Source organism: Molossus molossus, unplaced genomic scaffold (genome assembly GCF_014108415.1).
Source record: "Molossus molossus isolate mMolMol1 unplaced genomic scaffold, mMolMol1.p scaffold_m16_p_1, whole genome shotgun sequence".
Taxonomy (NCBI): Eukaryota; Metazoa; Chordata; class Mammalia; order Chiroptera; family Molossidae; genus Molossus; species Molossus molossus.
Genome location: NW_023425344.1, coordinates 200607581 through 200624385, shown reverse-complemented (window position 1 = coordinate 200624385; position 16805 = coordinate 200607581). Strand labels below are relative to the sequence as shown.

Genomic DNA, 16805 nt, shown 5'->3' with positions numbered 1-16805 from the left:
TCATAGAACTAGGCAGACAAAAGCTGCAATATGCTGCAAAATACTGAAAGTGAACAAGGATGAGGACACCATCTGGCCTGTGTGGCTCAGTGGTTGAACATCAACCCATGCACCAAGAGGTCACCAGCGTGGCCCTGGCCGGTTTTGCTCAGCTGTTAGAGCATCAGCCTGCGGTCCAGAGAGACCTGGGTTCGGTTCCCGCTAAGGGCACATACCTTGGCTGCAGTTTGTCCCCGGCCCTAGTTGGTCGTGCGGGCGGCAACCCTCAATGTGTCCCTTTCACGTTGATGTTTCTCTCTCTCTTCCTCTCTCTCCTTCCCACTCTATCTGAACAAAAAATGGAGAAATGTCCTCGGGTAAGGATAAAAAAAAAAGAGGTCACCGGCTAGATTCCCAGGGCACATGCCCAGGTTGTGGGCCTGATCCTCAGTGGGACAGCCAATCGATGTTCTCTCTCATCGATGTTTCTAGCTCGCTCTCTCTCTCTCTCTCTCTCTCTCTCTCTCTCCCTCCCTCCCTCCCTCCCTGCCTTCCTCTTGACCTGGGCCCCGAGGCTAAGGCGACTAGATTCCATTCTCATGTAGGCCTCTTGGCTAAGCCGACTAAATGACTCCATTTTTATCAATGGACTTTTCTCGATATTTTTCCAATAATAGGTTAATTACCCCTAGAAGTAAAGGAATTTTGCCTAAGATTATAGTTGCCCCACATGTTGGGAGGTATTTGCAGTTTCTTAGTAAGGGAAACTATAAATCATGAGCCCAGTGATGAATGCTAATTTTGACTTCTGTAATCACTGTCACACCCACTATTGTACAAGTGGGAGGGGGGGGCAAAAAGGGGATAGGGCTTCTGTCTTAAAAATCAGAGGAGAGGAGCTGAGGATCTGGGGAAGCTGTACCCTTCCCCACAGCCCATCGGTGTAATGAAGTGCTCCTTTACAATTCAACTGTGCATCTCTGGTTATCTCACTGACACGTTACAACACTCTCTCTCTAAAATCAATAAAGAAAATAAAAAAAATTTTTAATTAAAAAAAGGATAAGGACACCACACATGAAACTGATTCAGGACACTGTGTGGTTCATAACACCCAACCAATTAATCTACAGGCCACTGGCACAAGTATACTAACTATTTGCTAAAGTTTTTTTTTTTAATATAATAAGTTTTAATAAAGTTCTGATATTTTCTTCACATACCTTCAAGTGCATTATTTTAGAGACTGCCTAGCACATAACAGGTTCCCATGAGTATTTGTTCACTGAATAAAACACACCTGCTTTTCTGATTTTTTTTGGGGGGGTGGTCCACATTATGTTTGAGGACCATTATGTAAATTAGACTCTGTCTCAAGTAAGAGTTTTAAAGGTGGCCCGGCTGGTGTGGCTCACAGGTTGAGCATTGACCTACGCACCAAGAGGTCACCAGTTCAATTCCTGGTCAGGGCACATGCCCAGGTTGTGGGCCAGGTCCTCAGTGGGGGGCATGCAGGAGGCAGCCAACCGATGTGTTCTTTCATGAATGTTCTTCTTCTTCCTTCTTCTCTCTCTCTCCCTTCTCCCTCTCCCTCCTTCTCTCTCTCTTTAAAATCAATGAAGAAAAAAACATTTTAAAAAAAATTTAAAGGTAAAAATTGGGGGGTTTTCTTCAAAACTTCATGAAGTTTTCTCCATAAAGGATTTATATTCTTGCTTTGTATCTTTAATACATTTATTTCTAGATATAGTTGGGGTTTTTTTTTCATTATATTGAATGTTTGTTTGGTAATTTTCATTTTTGACCGATGACTACTAATGAAGAAAAAACTATTAGTTTGTGCATATTTATCATATATCACCATTTCAAAATTTCTTAGTAATTCTCGTTCTTTTCACTAACCTACTCTGCCTCCCTCCCCCCACCCCCCACAGTTTTCTGGGCATCCTATTTTATAATTTGAAAACAAGTACTTTTTTCCCTCTTTTCCAACATTTATAGCAATTACTGCATTTACTTACTATTTCAATGGCTGGAACTGCCAAACCGATGTTTAATTACAATGACAGTTATGTAACTGATGATAGGAAGTATTTGTCTTGTTTTTGATTTGAATGAAAATGACTTTAGTACTTCATCAATTAGTATATGATGTTTGCTTTCTTTTGCGGGGGAAACTATCATATTTTAATAGTTTCCTTTTGTTTCAATATTAGTTTTTGAAATTAGAAATAGTTTCTTTATAAATGTATTTGCTTCTAATGGTACAATAATCTGAGGTTTCCTTTAATGATAAATATGTTGGCAGACTTCGGGTGTAATTAACTTAGTAATTACAGAATTTTTGATACATCTCACTGGGTTGGACTTTAAGTTATAATTATTTGCAACTATTTTAATTAGTGAAATTAACTTATTTTCTTTTTGGAGTTTCTATCAGATTTTTGTCTTAAGGTTTCGAAAGCTTCATAACATTAATATCCTCAATGTTAAATTTTAATAGTTTGAGATTGTACTGTCTGATATAATAGCTACCAGCCATATATGGCAATTTAACTTATATTAATTAAAACAAAATAAAACATTCAATTCTTCAGTGCCCAAGACACTTTTAATTGCTCAACTACTAACATATTATATGGCACACATGTCACACCCAAAACAGAAAAACCTCTACTTGTTTCTCGGCTTTAAAATTCCAAGATTTTTTTCCATTCCTGTTATTGAAGCTACCAAATTCATAAGGTTTCACATCATAGTCTTGAAAAACTAAGAAAATACTCCTAAACCAAACCTTTCTTCACCCATCTCAAACAAGAACCAAGTATCATACAAATGAACCTGATTTTCTCTGCAACAAGAAAAAATTCCTTTAATCTACTGGCTACAAAGCAATTTCTATACAGTAAATCATGTACAATATTAAAACCAAACCAAATCAAACTTTTGTGCAAAAAGTGCCCTCAAGAAGGGGACAATGGTAGATCTACTATTAAGTTTTAAATTCCTTTTCGTCCCCTGGCATAACATTTTGATATCTAGAGGCAAATTTGACCTCTAGTTTTATTATAAATAACAGATATAGAAAAACAAATAACAGATATAGAAAAACCAAACAACAACAACAAAAAAACCAAGCTCATATTCCAGTAACTTCATCTATTTCAAGCCAAGAAAAGTTAAAATCCAAAACAACTTTTAGAAAGCAAACTTATTTTTAAATTCTCCATTATTAAATTCTGATGTATTGCCATCAAATCAGCCAACTTTAGAAATCAGAAGAATATCTGCAGAGAATCCTCATATCCATTGTTAAAAGCAGACAAGTACCAGCTTTTCTGTTTTCAGACCACCTCTGTTAAAAGGTTTCTATTTAAACTTCAAAATACTGTTTTAAAATAAACAAAGCTCTTCCTGTTCTCTAATCTGTACACCACTGAAAATTTGTTTCCAAATAGTTTATAAAGAGAGTCAACATAACATTTTTCTTTTTTATTTTTAAATGTTTTTTTTTCCTATTTATTTATTTTATTTTTTTTTTTTTCCCTCACCCGAGGACATTTTTCCATTTTTTGTTCAGAGTGGGAGGAAGAGAGACAGAGAGAAACATCACATGAAAGGGACACATCAAGTGGCTGCCACCCACACAACCAACCAGGGCCGGGACAAACTGCAACCGAGGTATGTGCCCTTAGCGGGAACCGAACCCAAGTCTCTCTGTACTACAGGCCAACGCTCTAACCACTGAGCCAAACCAGCCAGGGATTTTTCCCTTTATTGATTTGAGAGAGAGGAAGTGAAAGGGAGAAAAAGATACAAACATCAATGAAAGAGAACACTGACTGGTCACCTCCTACATGCCCCTGCCCCTGGGGACCGGGCCCACAACCTGGGCATGGGTCCTGACCAGGAATCAAACTGGCAATCTCTTGGTGCATGGGTCAACGCTCAATCACTGAGCCACACCGGCCGGACTTAAATATGTTTTTATTGATTTTTGTTTTGTTAAGAGAGAAAGGGAGAAAAAGATAGAAACATCAACGTGAGAGAAATACATGGATCGGCTGCCTGCTGCATGCCCCCTTACTGGGGATCGAGCCCACAACCCGGGCATGTGCCCTGACGGCGAATCCAACCAGGACCTCTCAGTCCATGGAACAAAGCTCAATCCACTGAGCCACACCGGCCGGGCCCTGTTTTTAAATTTTTAATTACAACTGTCTTTGAAAATGATTTAGTATCAATTTAAGCCCACTAATAAGAGCTTTATTAGTTTTGATTAAAACTGCTATTGTTACAGGTGTTTAAAATGTGAAATACAAGTCTTCTTTCTAGACAAATGAATTGAGTCACATTTCATAATATTTCTTTGAGGTTCTTCAAAACATTACACTGCCAGGAAGAAAAAATTCTAGTAATTTAGTTTTAATATTCCTTTCATACTTTTGCCTTCTCAGAAATTCAACTATCGTTGATAAGGATTAAAGTTTACAAGACTGTCAGATGTCAAAAATTATTTGTTCAGTATTTCAAATCAATAACTCAAAATGTCTATATAAGATATCAAATAAAAGTTCATAATTTTAATGTTTCTGTTTGAAAATGTATATCACAGACAAGTCCATTTGTATTGACTAAAAGAGAAAAGTTGGGGTGGGAGGAAAGAAAATATTATTTAGCAAACAACAGAACTGAACACTAGCCCTTGTGTGAAAATCGTGGTTAAGATACTGATTGTTACTGAAAGCGTCACTTACCTCTAGCTCAGTTAATGAGACCTATCTCCTAAAAGAGTAGGTTTGTGTTTTATCAAAATGATTCCTTTTGGTGTTTCTTTCCCTCTTTAAAAATAATGACCCATTTTATGCTGTTCCATTTGGTTAATATGTGCTTCTTCCACATGCCCTGTTTATATCAGAAATAAAGGGAGCTGCTTTGCAAGGGTCTCTCTCTTGGGAGGTAAGTGAAACAGTTCACATCTGCATGATTTAGGTCTTCTTCAGGAAGAACGTTCTGTGGCCCAAGATAATCAGAGGGCACAGTACTCCAGATTTGGTATAACCTTGCCCATTTGGGGGATATAGGTAACAAAATTCAATCTTTCTAACACATGTTGCCTATTCTGTGGCTATAGACACTGAGTACAGTGGAAGATACAAAGATCTGACATATGGTTCCTGTAGTCACCAAGGACATTTACAGATATCTAACATGCAGCAGGAAATTACAAGTACCTCAAGAACTATGAGTTCAGGAGAGATTACATCCAGCTCCAATTGGAGCTGGGAGGGGCAATGGGGTCAGTTCAGTGGTAACTTCATAAAGGATATGCAAAGATGGGTAAGGGCAGGGACTCTTGGGAAGGAAAGGATAGAGAAACTGTAAGCCTCAGAGCATGCTCACTTCGTTAGAACACAGAGCAGATGGAAAAGAAGCTTTAGCAGTAGCTAAAGTCGAAATATTTTTACTACAAGCATAATAATTAACAACCAAATAGGTTAAACCTAATACGCCAATAGTTTACCTCTAAAGCAAATCATTTGGTCTAACCACAAGAAATATATGTTCAAAGAAAACTTATAAATGGAAGTGAAATTAATAAAATGAGCTGGAAAACAATACATACACACACACCCCATACAGAGAAAATAAACCCTTTTTGTTTGTTTCCCATCACAGTGAGGTATGGTGAAAATGCTCGAAAATGCTCATTTAAACTCCAGTTTCATCAGTTTACAGCTATCACAGAGTCCTTTTAGGCTGCCAGTGTAATGCTGCAGGGTAAATCCCTAGCACTTTGTTCTAAAACCCACAAATGAGACAGTAATGTGACCAGCTGCAGCTCCCTTCCTGCATTTCAGAAGCTCTGGGTGTCCACACACTTACGGCTCTGTATAATTTCACACAAAAGACTGGCAACTGGCCAAGAAGCTTCCGCAATGGTGTATATTCCCCAAGGTTCAAGAACTGCCATTTAATTCCAATTCAGCCATAAAACGACATGTACTTTAGCACACTATACCAATATAAAACAAATTAAATTCAAATTCTATTTAATAAAGGTATTCCTCCAAAATGCAATATATAAAGACATCAAAGTATATAATCTATATTTTTTAAGAGACCTATAATTCTACTGCATTAAGATAATTCTAAAAATAATTCTTAAAATGTCCTCAGATCACTATTTCCTTATAATCTTACCAATAGTAAAAAAACCCACCACACAAAGATTTAACTGTATTTCTGAACTTTTCCATTAAGCAGTTCAAGTGCAATGCTAACTAAAAATCAAGATGAATGAATGTTTTAACATCTGGTACATGTAGGTTCACATGACCTACAACAATGAATGTGAGATAGATGCCTCAAGAATGAGCTTACTTCCTGCTGTCTTACAACCTTACAGAACCACATGGTTCTGTCAATTAGGTAGCTAAATCATTCTAGTAAAGTTTCCTGAGGGAAAGGGAAAAAAAACTAAAGAAAACACTTGAACAGCTTGGCTAATGCTTAACTTTCCTAGAAAGGAGTGCTTTACAAGAGAACATAACAATAAACTGAGCACTAGCCCTTATATGAAAATCCTGGGAAGGTTTTCATCTTTACTAAAATCTTCATCTACCTCTAGCACACGCAGTGGTTCTCAATCTTCCTAGTGCCGTGACCCTTTAATACAGTTCCTCATGTTGTGGTGACGCCCAACCATAAAATTATTTTCATACTTCATAACTGTAATTTTGCTACTGTTATGTCTTAGGTGACCCTTGTGAAAGGGTCATTCGACCCCCAAAGGGGTCACAAACCACAGGTTGAGAACCGCTGCCTAGCGTCTCTCTCTTCCAGGTCTGGATATCTTCCACACAAAGGATCACTGATATATTAGTGATCTGATTGACTAAACGTTAAGATGTTTTATTCAACAGTCACAATTTAATAATGTTAAACCTGTCAAAATTTAAAAGACTCAGGAAGCCAACTGACCTTCTTTTTTCCTTTTGATGGACACCTTTCTACAATACAAGTATCAACTAAAGATGATATAGAAAGGGTTGGTACACTACTTCAGTAGAAACTGTGAATCAAACATGGTATTTGCACTTCAAATTCCCAACCCTACCTGGTACTTACTGCCTTCATGTGACAGCTAAGGGCTATGTGGCAAAAACAAACAAACAAAAAAACCCTCCAAAGACACCCTTTAATGGCCATTTTCCCCCTTCAATGTCAGAAACCTTTTGAATTGAGTAAAGTGATTAAAACAAGCAATTATTCATCATGACTTAGTAGTCAAGAAAAGAAATCTGCTTCACACCGAAGTTAAAACTGCAAAATACACTGACTTTCTGAGCATAGCAAGTGGATATGAATTGTTAAACATCACTGTAACCTAAATAACCTAGATCTAAGCAGTCCTAAAAAGAGATATTTAACTTTATTGTCATTTAAATGAAACACATGTATATTATATTACAAAGAGCCTCCAATCTCCTCCTAAAGGATATAATATTTTAAAAAACAGCTACACACGAAATTTCTGACATTAATCTACAGAGGAGTAGGAGACTGGAACTGTGCTGGGTGAGGGGAGATTGCCCCAGTAATTTTTTTTATACAAAGAAGTTAAAATTTTAAGATTATGTAAAAAAAAAGTTAATTTGCATAGTAGAAACATGGGTTGTTGTTTTTTTTAACATGGACTCTTATAGTCTTCAATTAAAAACAAAACAAGAAAAAAAATTATAATGAACAACAACAAAGAAATACTTTCATTTTCCTGAAGCTTATTGAGATGGACAAGGATCAGGAGGTCGGAAAGAAGAGGAGGCCGAGAAGTTGAAAAGAACAATGCAAAGTAAAATGTAAATGAATAGGACAGGCATTCCTGATGGCTCCAGTCCCGTGAATTCTAACAGAACTAAAAGGAGGTAATGGCAGTAGGAGCTGGCTTAGCAAATGGCGGGGGTGGGGAGCGAGGAAATGAAAAAAACACTTGCACACTCAGGGTAAGGAATATCATTTCCAGGAAAATATTAATACTTACCAGTATGTACTGTAGCTACTACAATCCATACACACTGTGTGCTGAGCTTTATCTTGTTTTTCTGACTTCTTATGGTTGGTTAAAGGTACTTGTGCATCTTCATAGTGCTTTTTTGCATGGCCATTCACATACCTTAAAAAAACCAAATGAAAATTTATTTTAATCTAAAGTACTAGGAGATTATGATAAAATTATATGGTAAACAAATCAAAATGAGAAGGAATTCTTCCTTATAAGATCATTTAGTCATTTAGTGATTTATTAGGTTGAATTCTTTAAATATGCTCCTTTTTCGCCCTGGACAGTCTGGCTCAGTCGTTAGAGCGTCATCCCGGGGACCAATGAGTCGCAGGTTTGATTCTGGCCAAGGGCACATATCTCAGTTGCAGTTCACCCCCAGCCCTGGTCCGGGACCTGCAGGAGGCTACCAGTCAATGTGTCTCTTTCCTGTCGATGTCTCTCTCTCGCCCCCCCCTCCCTGCCTCCCCTCTTCCCACTCTATCTGAAGACTGAAGATAAATGGAAAAATAACCTCAGGTGAGGATTTAAAATAAAAATGTATATATGCTCCTTTTTCTGCAATCAAATTTTACAGTCAACTTTTAATTACAGCATACACAAGACTAGGGCCAGGCAAAAAAAAGAAATTATCTATGCAAATCAGTTTCAATACCATTGATATTATCACTTATCAACTCCTTTATTAATGCTTTTGGTGTAGCCATTTTCATTTTTCAAACTTTTCTCAGACTGCTAATCCTTAACTCCGGTTATTATCAAAGACAGCTTTGTAAACTATATTATTCAACCACTTCCTACAGTGCTATAGGCTCTGCTTGGGTTGCTGCTTAATATAAAAGAGAGTCAGATATGGAAACAGGATAATCTTCCATCTCTTTCTGATCAATATGGCTTCAGATCTTTTATTCAAATGCCTGAATAATCAGCTCCACTCGGATGGAAACACATTTGTTTAGAAACATCCCAAACAAAACAAATCATCACAAGCTTATATAAACTGTTATTTCTCTACATGGACAAGATAATCAAAGGTTGACTGTAGTCATAAAAATTTTGTAACCCTTTCCAAATCAGATTTAGTAAATCATTGTATTACAGAGCAGAATGAAACATTTTGAAATAAGTGTTCATATGCACATGGTGTGCACCCAAATTCATCTACACTTCCACCTAAATACTGGACAATGCTGTGACTGTGAAGAAAGACCCTTACAAAACAAAACCTCCCAGTTCCTAAAAAGCAGCCAATTTGTAGAAGGCAAGGCCTAATTGACAACTGTAAACAGTTGAAACAAACGTTGGTTAAATGGTACCAAAATAAACATGGTCAGAGAGTTAAGGTGACATTTTTGTCATGAAGCACCTTAATTGTACCAGGAGCAACACTTACCTTGTGGTAAGTAGGAAGGCTCAACTTCCAGCCAGCCTCTCTGCCCAACAAAGCTGGAAGTGACAGAGGCACTACTAACCTCAACTCAGAATTCAATCATGTTGTTTTCCCATTTTTTTCAGTGAAGTAAACATAACCAACATTTGTGTATACATGGGTCCTCTGTCCACAAAAGTGGACTAAGATGAATTTTTAAATAAAATAATGGTTAAGAGCATAAACTCAAAAACTACCCTGGCTGGTGTGGCTCAGTGGTTGGAGCATCGCCCTGAGCACCGGTTCAATTCCCCATCAAGGGCATGTACCTGGGTTGCAGGTTCGATCCCCAGCCCCTGACAGGCACGTGCAGGAGGCAACCAATCCATGTCTCTCTCGCATCTATGTTTCTCTCTCTGACTCTTTCCCTGCTCCCCCCACCCCAATCCCTCCCTCCCTTCCACTCTCTAAAAATCAGTGGAAAAACTATCCTCTGGTGAAGAGTAACAAAAAACAAACAAACAAAAACTAAACCACCTGTGTTCAAAAGTAGGCTTTGTCACATGCTGGCCATGTGAGCTTGGGTGAGTCACTTAAACTCTCTGTACTTATGTTTCTCATCTGTAAAATGGAGATATTAGTACTCATATCTCATACACCGTTAGGTGATTAAATAATCCATGGCTCAGAACACATACACGAATAAATGAATATTAGCAATTATTTTATTCATATTTTTCTTTATATCTTTACTATTTATTCAGAATCCAAACAGTATAATTGTTTAGAAACTGGTTATATTAAGCACATACTTTGAGATGACACATTGCACAGGTCAAGAAGCACCCAATATTAATTTAAAAGGTAAACTCCAAGGTATAATATAGGTTTAATAATTAATCAGTTCAATTTCCGATGCTTGTATATATTTATTCTGTGCCACAAAAAAACAATAGTAATATTTATAATGAGGAGTGCCTTTGGAATCAAAGGAAAAGCAATACTGAACAATGATAACAAAGACATTACTACTTTCAAGTCTTTGAAAACTGATAATCTATACATAGTACACATGGTTCATTGAGCCACCACACCGTAGTCTCCAAATATACTAGATGTTTAAATGGTTACTGTAAATGTCAGTGATCAAGTAAGAAGTGTATTACTGCCAATATTAAAATTAGCAATGTTTTGGCTAATACTCAAATACATCAGGCAGAAGTTAACAGTTTTGTCTAAAAATGGCTAACATAAAAATAAATAGTTGCTTTATCTAGTTTTAGATTTTTTTCTTTTCCCTTTATTAGAGAGAGCGGAAAGGAGAGGGAGAGACAGAAACATCGATGAGACAGAACGTCCACTGGTGGCCTTCTGCATGTCCCCCACTGGGGATTGGGCCCACAACCTGGGCATGTGCCCTCACTGGGAATCAAACCGGTGACCTCTTGGTGCATGGGTCGATGCTCAACCATTGAGACACACCGGTTGGGCTAGTTTTAGATTTTAAGTAGACAAGTTGGTAAAAAGGTAAAGTGTCAATACATGTCACACATTTATAACAACAACCACAAATTTTTTTTCAAATAACTTAAAATGGGATGGTATTATAAAGACCAATAGAATATATAACTCAAATATGCTACTGATAAACTGTGTTTCCTAGTTGAAAGAATATTCAATTTAAGACTTCCCTACAGACATGTGGTCTAAAATTACAGAAAAATTAGAATCCTTGGCAATCAACACATAAAAGAAAATTAACCAATCAGCTATGTAAAATGAAGATCCAAATGCAGGCTACTCTCATCTATTTAATCTACTTAGTTATATTTTTCTGAAACTATATCAAATTTCTAAATCTAAGATTGCTTGCAATTGGAAACAGGCTGCCTGCATAGTCTAGAAAATTTTCCACTTATTTTTCCAAAACCTGCTTAGAGAACTGTTTGGTGCTTGCTATTAAGAACATTAATCTCTCCAATTTTTTAGTTTGTTAGACCTTTTTGTTGGCATATGACCTTCAAGATTTAGGTTGTAGAGCACTATGAGACAACTGGAGAACAGAACTATATAAATTTTATTGCATTATAATTCTCACCTCTCAAAATCTAGGAGAGGAATCTCTCTTCAAGTGGAGAATTTAAGTGCTTCTACTTTCTTCTTTTTTTAAAAAAATGTTATCTGTACAAAGTATTTTCAGGTTCCCCAAATCCTAGAGATTTCAAAACCACAACAGCCAAAATTAAGAAGGATATACAGTTAACATTTTCCAAAAGTACTCTTAAGTGTACATGGAAAAAAATACTCTATTCCAGAGCTCAAAATGTGAAAAATCAAAAGTTAACTGAACAAAGACGCTCTCCTTTATGCAATGAGGGTTTAAAAATAACAATGGGGAAACAGTTCTAATAAATACGATATAGATTTGTCTGTGTTGACTTAGTATGATTTCCCATCCCATGCTGCTAAGCTTTTGACTCTGAAGCAAATTCAAAGTGAATTTTCTAACCTACAAGAGCAATAGATATAAATGTGCTACTGCCAAGCTAAAAGAACACAAAGGTTGATATTTATTTGAGTGTGTGTCAAAAGAAAAGAGTACTCAAGTATCTAAGTAACATCATTTTGAAGCCAAGAACTTGGGAGGAAATGCTCAGGCTTGAACGGGGATGGGGTAGGGGTGGGGTGGGGTGGGGTGGGGGGTTAAGTCCCTGGAAAGCAAAATGTCTTAATGGAACAATTAAACATTTGGTACATCTTAGCAATTAACTATGAACTTCACAGTGAGAGCATTTCCAAAGCATTCCTTTAGCTGTAAATATCTTAGTGTTCTGTTTTGTCTTTAGAAGAATGATGTAATTAAGTCAGTAAAGGTGGAGATGGGGTAGGTAATAGGTGAAACAAGACTGGCCCTGTGCTGATGATTGTTGAAACTGGGTGATGAAAATACAGGGTTCAGCCCTGGCAGGTTTGGCTCAGCAATTAGAGTGTTGGCCCTTGGACCAAAGAGTCATGAGTTTGATTACCAGTCAAAGGCACATACCTCGGTTGCAGGCTCAATCTGGCTCCCAGTAGGTCGGGGTTGTGTGGGAGGCAACCAACTGATATCTCTCTCTCAGTGATGTTTCTTTCTCTCTTTCTCTCCCCCTCACACCCTCTCCCTTCTTCCCTCACTCTATCTAAAAATCAATGGAAAAATATCCTTGGGTGAGGATTTAAAAAAAAAAGAAAATATGGGGTTCAATTATACTATTTCTCTATTTTTGTGTATAATTGAATTTACCCTAATAAAAGGTTTAAAAAACAACCATAATATAAACTTTTATTTAAATATTTCAAAGTTCCCATATTTCATCTTTTCAATCAAATATTACTAGGTTTAGATTATCTTAATCATCAAATGAATTCTTCTGAGTATCACTATTAAAGGGTTTCTACCCAAGATTTTCCTTAGTTGTACCACTGAAAAAAACAGATCTAGCGCCCTGGCTAGTTTGGCTCAGCGGTTAGAGCATCAGCCCGTGGACCAGAGAGTCCCGGGTTCAGTTCCTGCTGGGGGTACGTACCTCGGTTGCAGTTTTTCCCCAGTCACAGTTAGGGTCATGCAGGTGGCAACCACTCAATGTGTCTCTCTCACATTGACGTTTCTCTCTCTCTCTCTTCCTCCCTCTCTCCCTCCTGCTCTATCCGAAGTAAAAAAAAAAAAAAAAAAAAAAAAAAGATCTATGAGGAGAGGTAAGCCCTACAGAGCATTACACACTATGATTAAGTAATGGTGCCGAACAAATCCAAATATCAGTAAACCTTTAACATAAAGCTGAAAGGCAAATTGCGAAATGCAAGTAGGGAAGTGAAGTAATAATAAGCATGTCACCTACCTTCCACAGTGGACACTTGAACAAGTCAAACAGACCCAGGGGCTTTTGTTGGATCGGCACACTAATAAAAAGAAAAATACACAATATACCAGTTGTATCATGTAAATTCCCGATTTCTCCCCAATCCTAACATTGTATCCTATGATTAAGTTGTGAATTCCATGGCAGCACAGCTGTACTGAACTCACAAATCCCGCCCTGTGAGTGTGTCTGCACAAAATGGATACCCACCCAAAGTTCTACTGAGAAGAATGTAAATGCATATGCACAACGCCGCTTGTTTTAATTGTTGACTCAACTCAAATAGTTTAATTACAAGTTGAACACATATTCAGTTTTTTCCTTTATTACTTACTCCTTTTACTAGTCTCTGACAAGTTGACAGTCTATTTTCTCACTAAAAGCATTTTTAAGTCTAATATTTAGTCACATGTCTTTGCCATGCAGATCATATACTATTATAAATGATAACTCTCAGTTTATTTAGTGAGAATAATAACCTAAAGATACAATTAAGAACACTAAGCCCAATTCTTCCCAAATCAATGTCTTCAGTTACAAAAAATACAATTCTTGCTGAGAGTGTAATCAGAACATTAATTATTTTAGTTTAAGTATTACAGGGTGGGGCAGGCAGACAGGGGTATGAATACTTTTAAAATATTAATTACAATTTTGCTTACTGGTTTGTTTGTTTTTCCCCAAAACGTCCAATAAACATAACAATGATTTTAAAACATAACATAAAAATCACCTGGGAAGCTTTTTCAAAACACATATGTTCTACTGAGGTAAAAAGAATGTGTATTTTCAGAAAACCAGCTTCCTGGATGACTCCCTAATAACACAACCCCTGGAGAACCACTAGTTAGCCTCCTAGGGGCACAGGAGGGGCAGCACAGCATAACCACACACTCAGGATTATAGTAGACCCACTGTCTGGCACATAATATGTGCTCAAAAAACATTTGTTGAAAGAAAGTTTAAATTTCTTAGTTTAAAATACCAAGCTCTTCCAAAATCTGGTCCTTACCTTACTGCTGTCTTACCATAATTACAATAGGCCTTTCTCATTGTTAAAAAAAGTTAACCAATACAGTGGAGTAAGGACAGCCTCTTTAATAAATGGTGCTGGGAAAATTGGACAGCTACTTGCAGAAAAATGAAACTAGACCATCAACTTACACCCTACACCAAAATAAACTCAAAATGGATAAAAGACTTAAATGTAACTCATGAATCCATAAAAAGCCTAGAAGAGACTGTAGGCAACAAAATTTCAGACATCATACGCAGCAGAATTTTTACTGACACATCACCTAAGGCAATAGAAACAAAGGAGAAAATCAACACATGGGACGACATCAAACTCAAAAGCTTCTGCACAGCGAAAGATACAATCATCAAAACGGAAAGGCTACCCACTGTATGGGAGAGCATAATTGCCAATGATATATCAGATAAGGAGTTAATTTCCAATACATATAGAGTGCTCATACAACTCCATAAAAGGAAGACAAAGAATCCAATTAAAAAATGGGCAGAGGAACTAAATAGACACCTCTCCAAACAGGACATACAAATGGCTAAGAAACATATGAAGAAATGCTCATCATCACTAATCATCAGAGAGATGCAAATTAAAACAACAATGAGGTATCACCTCACACCTGTCAGAATGGCCGCCATCAACAAATCATCAAACAAGTGTTGGCGAGGGTGTGGAGAAAAGGGGACTCTAGTACACTGCTGGTGGGAATGCAGACTAGTGCAGCCACTATGGAAAACAATATGATGTTACCTCAAAAAATTAAAAATTGAACTTCCATTTGACCCAGTAATCCCACTACTAGGAATATACCCTAAGAAGCCTAAAACACCAATCATAAAGAATCTATGTACCCCCGTGTTTGTAGCAGCACTATTTACAATCGCTAAGATCTGAAAACAGCCCAAGTGTCCATCAGTAGACGAATGGATCAAAAAGCTGTGGTACATATACACAATGGAGTACTACGCAGCTGTAAGAAAGAAAGATCTCTTATCCTTTGAGACTACATGGAGGGCCCTGGAAAGTATTATCCTAAGTGAAACAAGCCAAACAGAGAAAGACAAGTTTCATATGATCTCACTTATTTGTGGAATATAATGAACACAACAGTCTGAGGAATGGGGTAGTCCCAGAGACGCGGAAGTGGGTACAGACTGACAATCCCCCAAGAGGGGGGTGGTGGGGGAGAGATAAACCACAGAACTTATATGCATGTATGCATGAACAGTGGACATGGACAACAAACTGGGGAAAGGGCAGGGAGGGAGAGGGAGGGGGGAATCAGTGGGAGAAAAAGGAGAAACATCTGTAACAAAAATTAATTAATAAAAAAAAAGTTAACCAAAACTGGGAATAAAGTGAATCAAGAACTGTAAACCCTTTGAATGTATAAAAAAACATTTTTAATAGGTCCTCCCAAAGATATTTCATTATAGTACCACTGTTTGACCTGCTGGTTACTATTCATTAGAAACCAAATTCTATGAAGTTAAGGAAAATTTGTAGATTTTTATTCAGTAAAGATAAGTTCTGTCCAGCAGAATCCAAAGGTTTTGCCTCCCTGTAGGACATTAACCAATTTTGTATCTAGTTTAGCAATTTATTTCCATGTTCTTTCTTCAGTGTCTACAAATACACACAATTCCTCAAATGCTCTTGGAATCAGCTTTACCATTCTGCTGCTTCTCTAAATGATGAGTTAAATAAATCTATGACATATGGTCATTCTATTTTTGTCTGGGAGGGTGGAGTAGGCAAGGAAGAATAAAAGAGCACAGTGATATGTTTGTTGACCAACAGGGCTCTAATGATTTTTTTTTAGTTCTTTATTGATTTTTAGAGAAAGACGAAAGGAGAGGGAGAGAGAGAAAGAGAAACATGGATGTGAGAGCGCAACATGGATCGGCTGCCTCCTGCATAACCTCCACGGGGGATTGGGAAACCTCCTGGGGCACTTAACAATGCTCAACCAACTAAGCTACACTGGCCAGGGCTCTATTTTCAAACATTAAAGCTTTGAGTGTAAAATCCCCTTCCACTTAACCACCTTTCTTTAGTGCATTCACATATTTACATTAATTACCAGGGCCATCCTAAAGGCAACTGAGTTTTTTATCCATTGGGTCCAATTTTGTTACATATTTCTGTAAGCTGCACCACAGAAGGCTAAGAATACCTGCTTAACTGCTAACAATTATTTTAAGCAGGTACACAAGAAGACTGTTTGTGAAGGGAGACTGTAGGCTTTTCATTTGTACACCCGTGGTATTTGATTTCTATCAACAAGAAAATATGTTTTTATAGTTTGAAAAGAAAGTCTTGAAAAATATATTTTTAAAAAGAAAAATAAATTAGAAAACAGCTTACATGAAACAGGTATTCGTGGTTTGAGATCTAATTTGGAGAACTGAAAAACTACAAGCAATATAGTTTTGTTTTTACAGCAAATCTTTTTTTTTTTTTTTT

At 37.2% G+C, this 16805-nt stretch overlaps 1 protein-coding gene across 3 annotated transcripts in view; it reads right to left on the bottom strand.

Annotated features, from left to right (window-relative positions):
• The window catches only part of USP3 (ubiquitin specific peptidase 3), a 102333-nt gene that overhangs the window by 50969 nt on the left and 34559 nt on the right, over window positions 1-16805 (bottom strand). For 2 of the 3 annotated variants that reach the window (XM_036247288.1, XM_036247302.1), the window contains exons 2-3: window positions 13289-13349; window positions 8024-8155 (exon numbers count right to left, since the gene is read on the bottom strand). In XM_036247288.1, coding sequence (XP_036103181.1) covers window positions 8024-8155; window positions 13289-13349 — 193 coding nt within the window. Of the gene's footprint in view, window positions 1-8023; window positions 8156-11508; window positions 11623-13288; window positions 13350-16805 lie in introns of all 3 variants that reach the window. The other variant, XM_036247293.1, reaches the window with a different exon arrangement.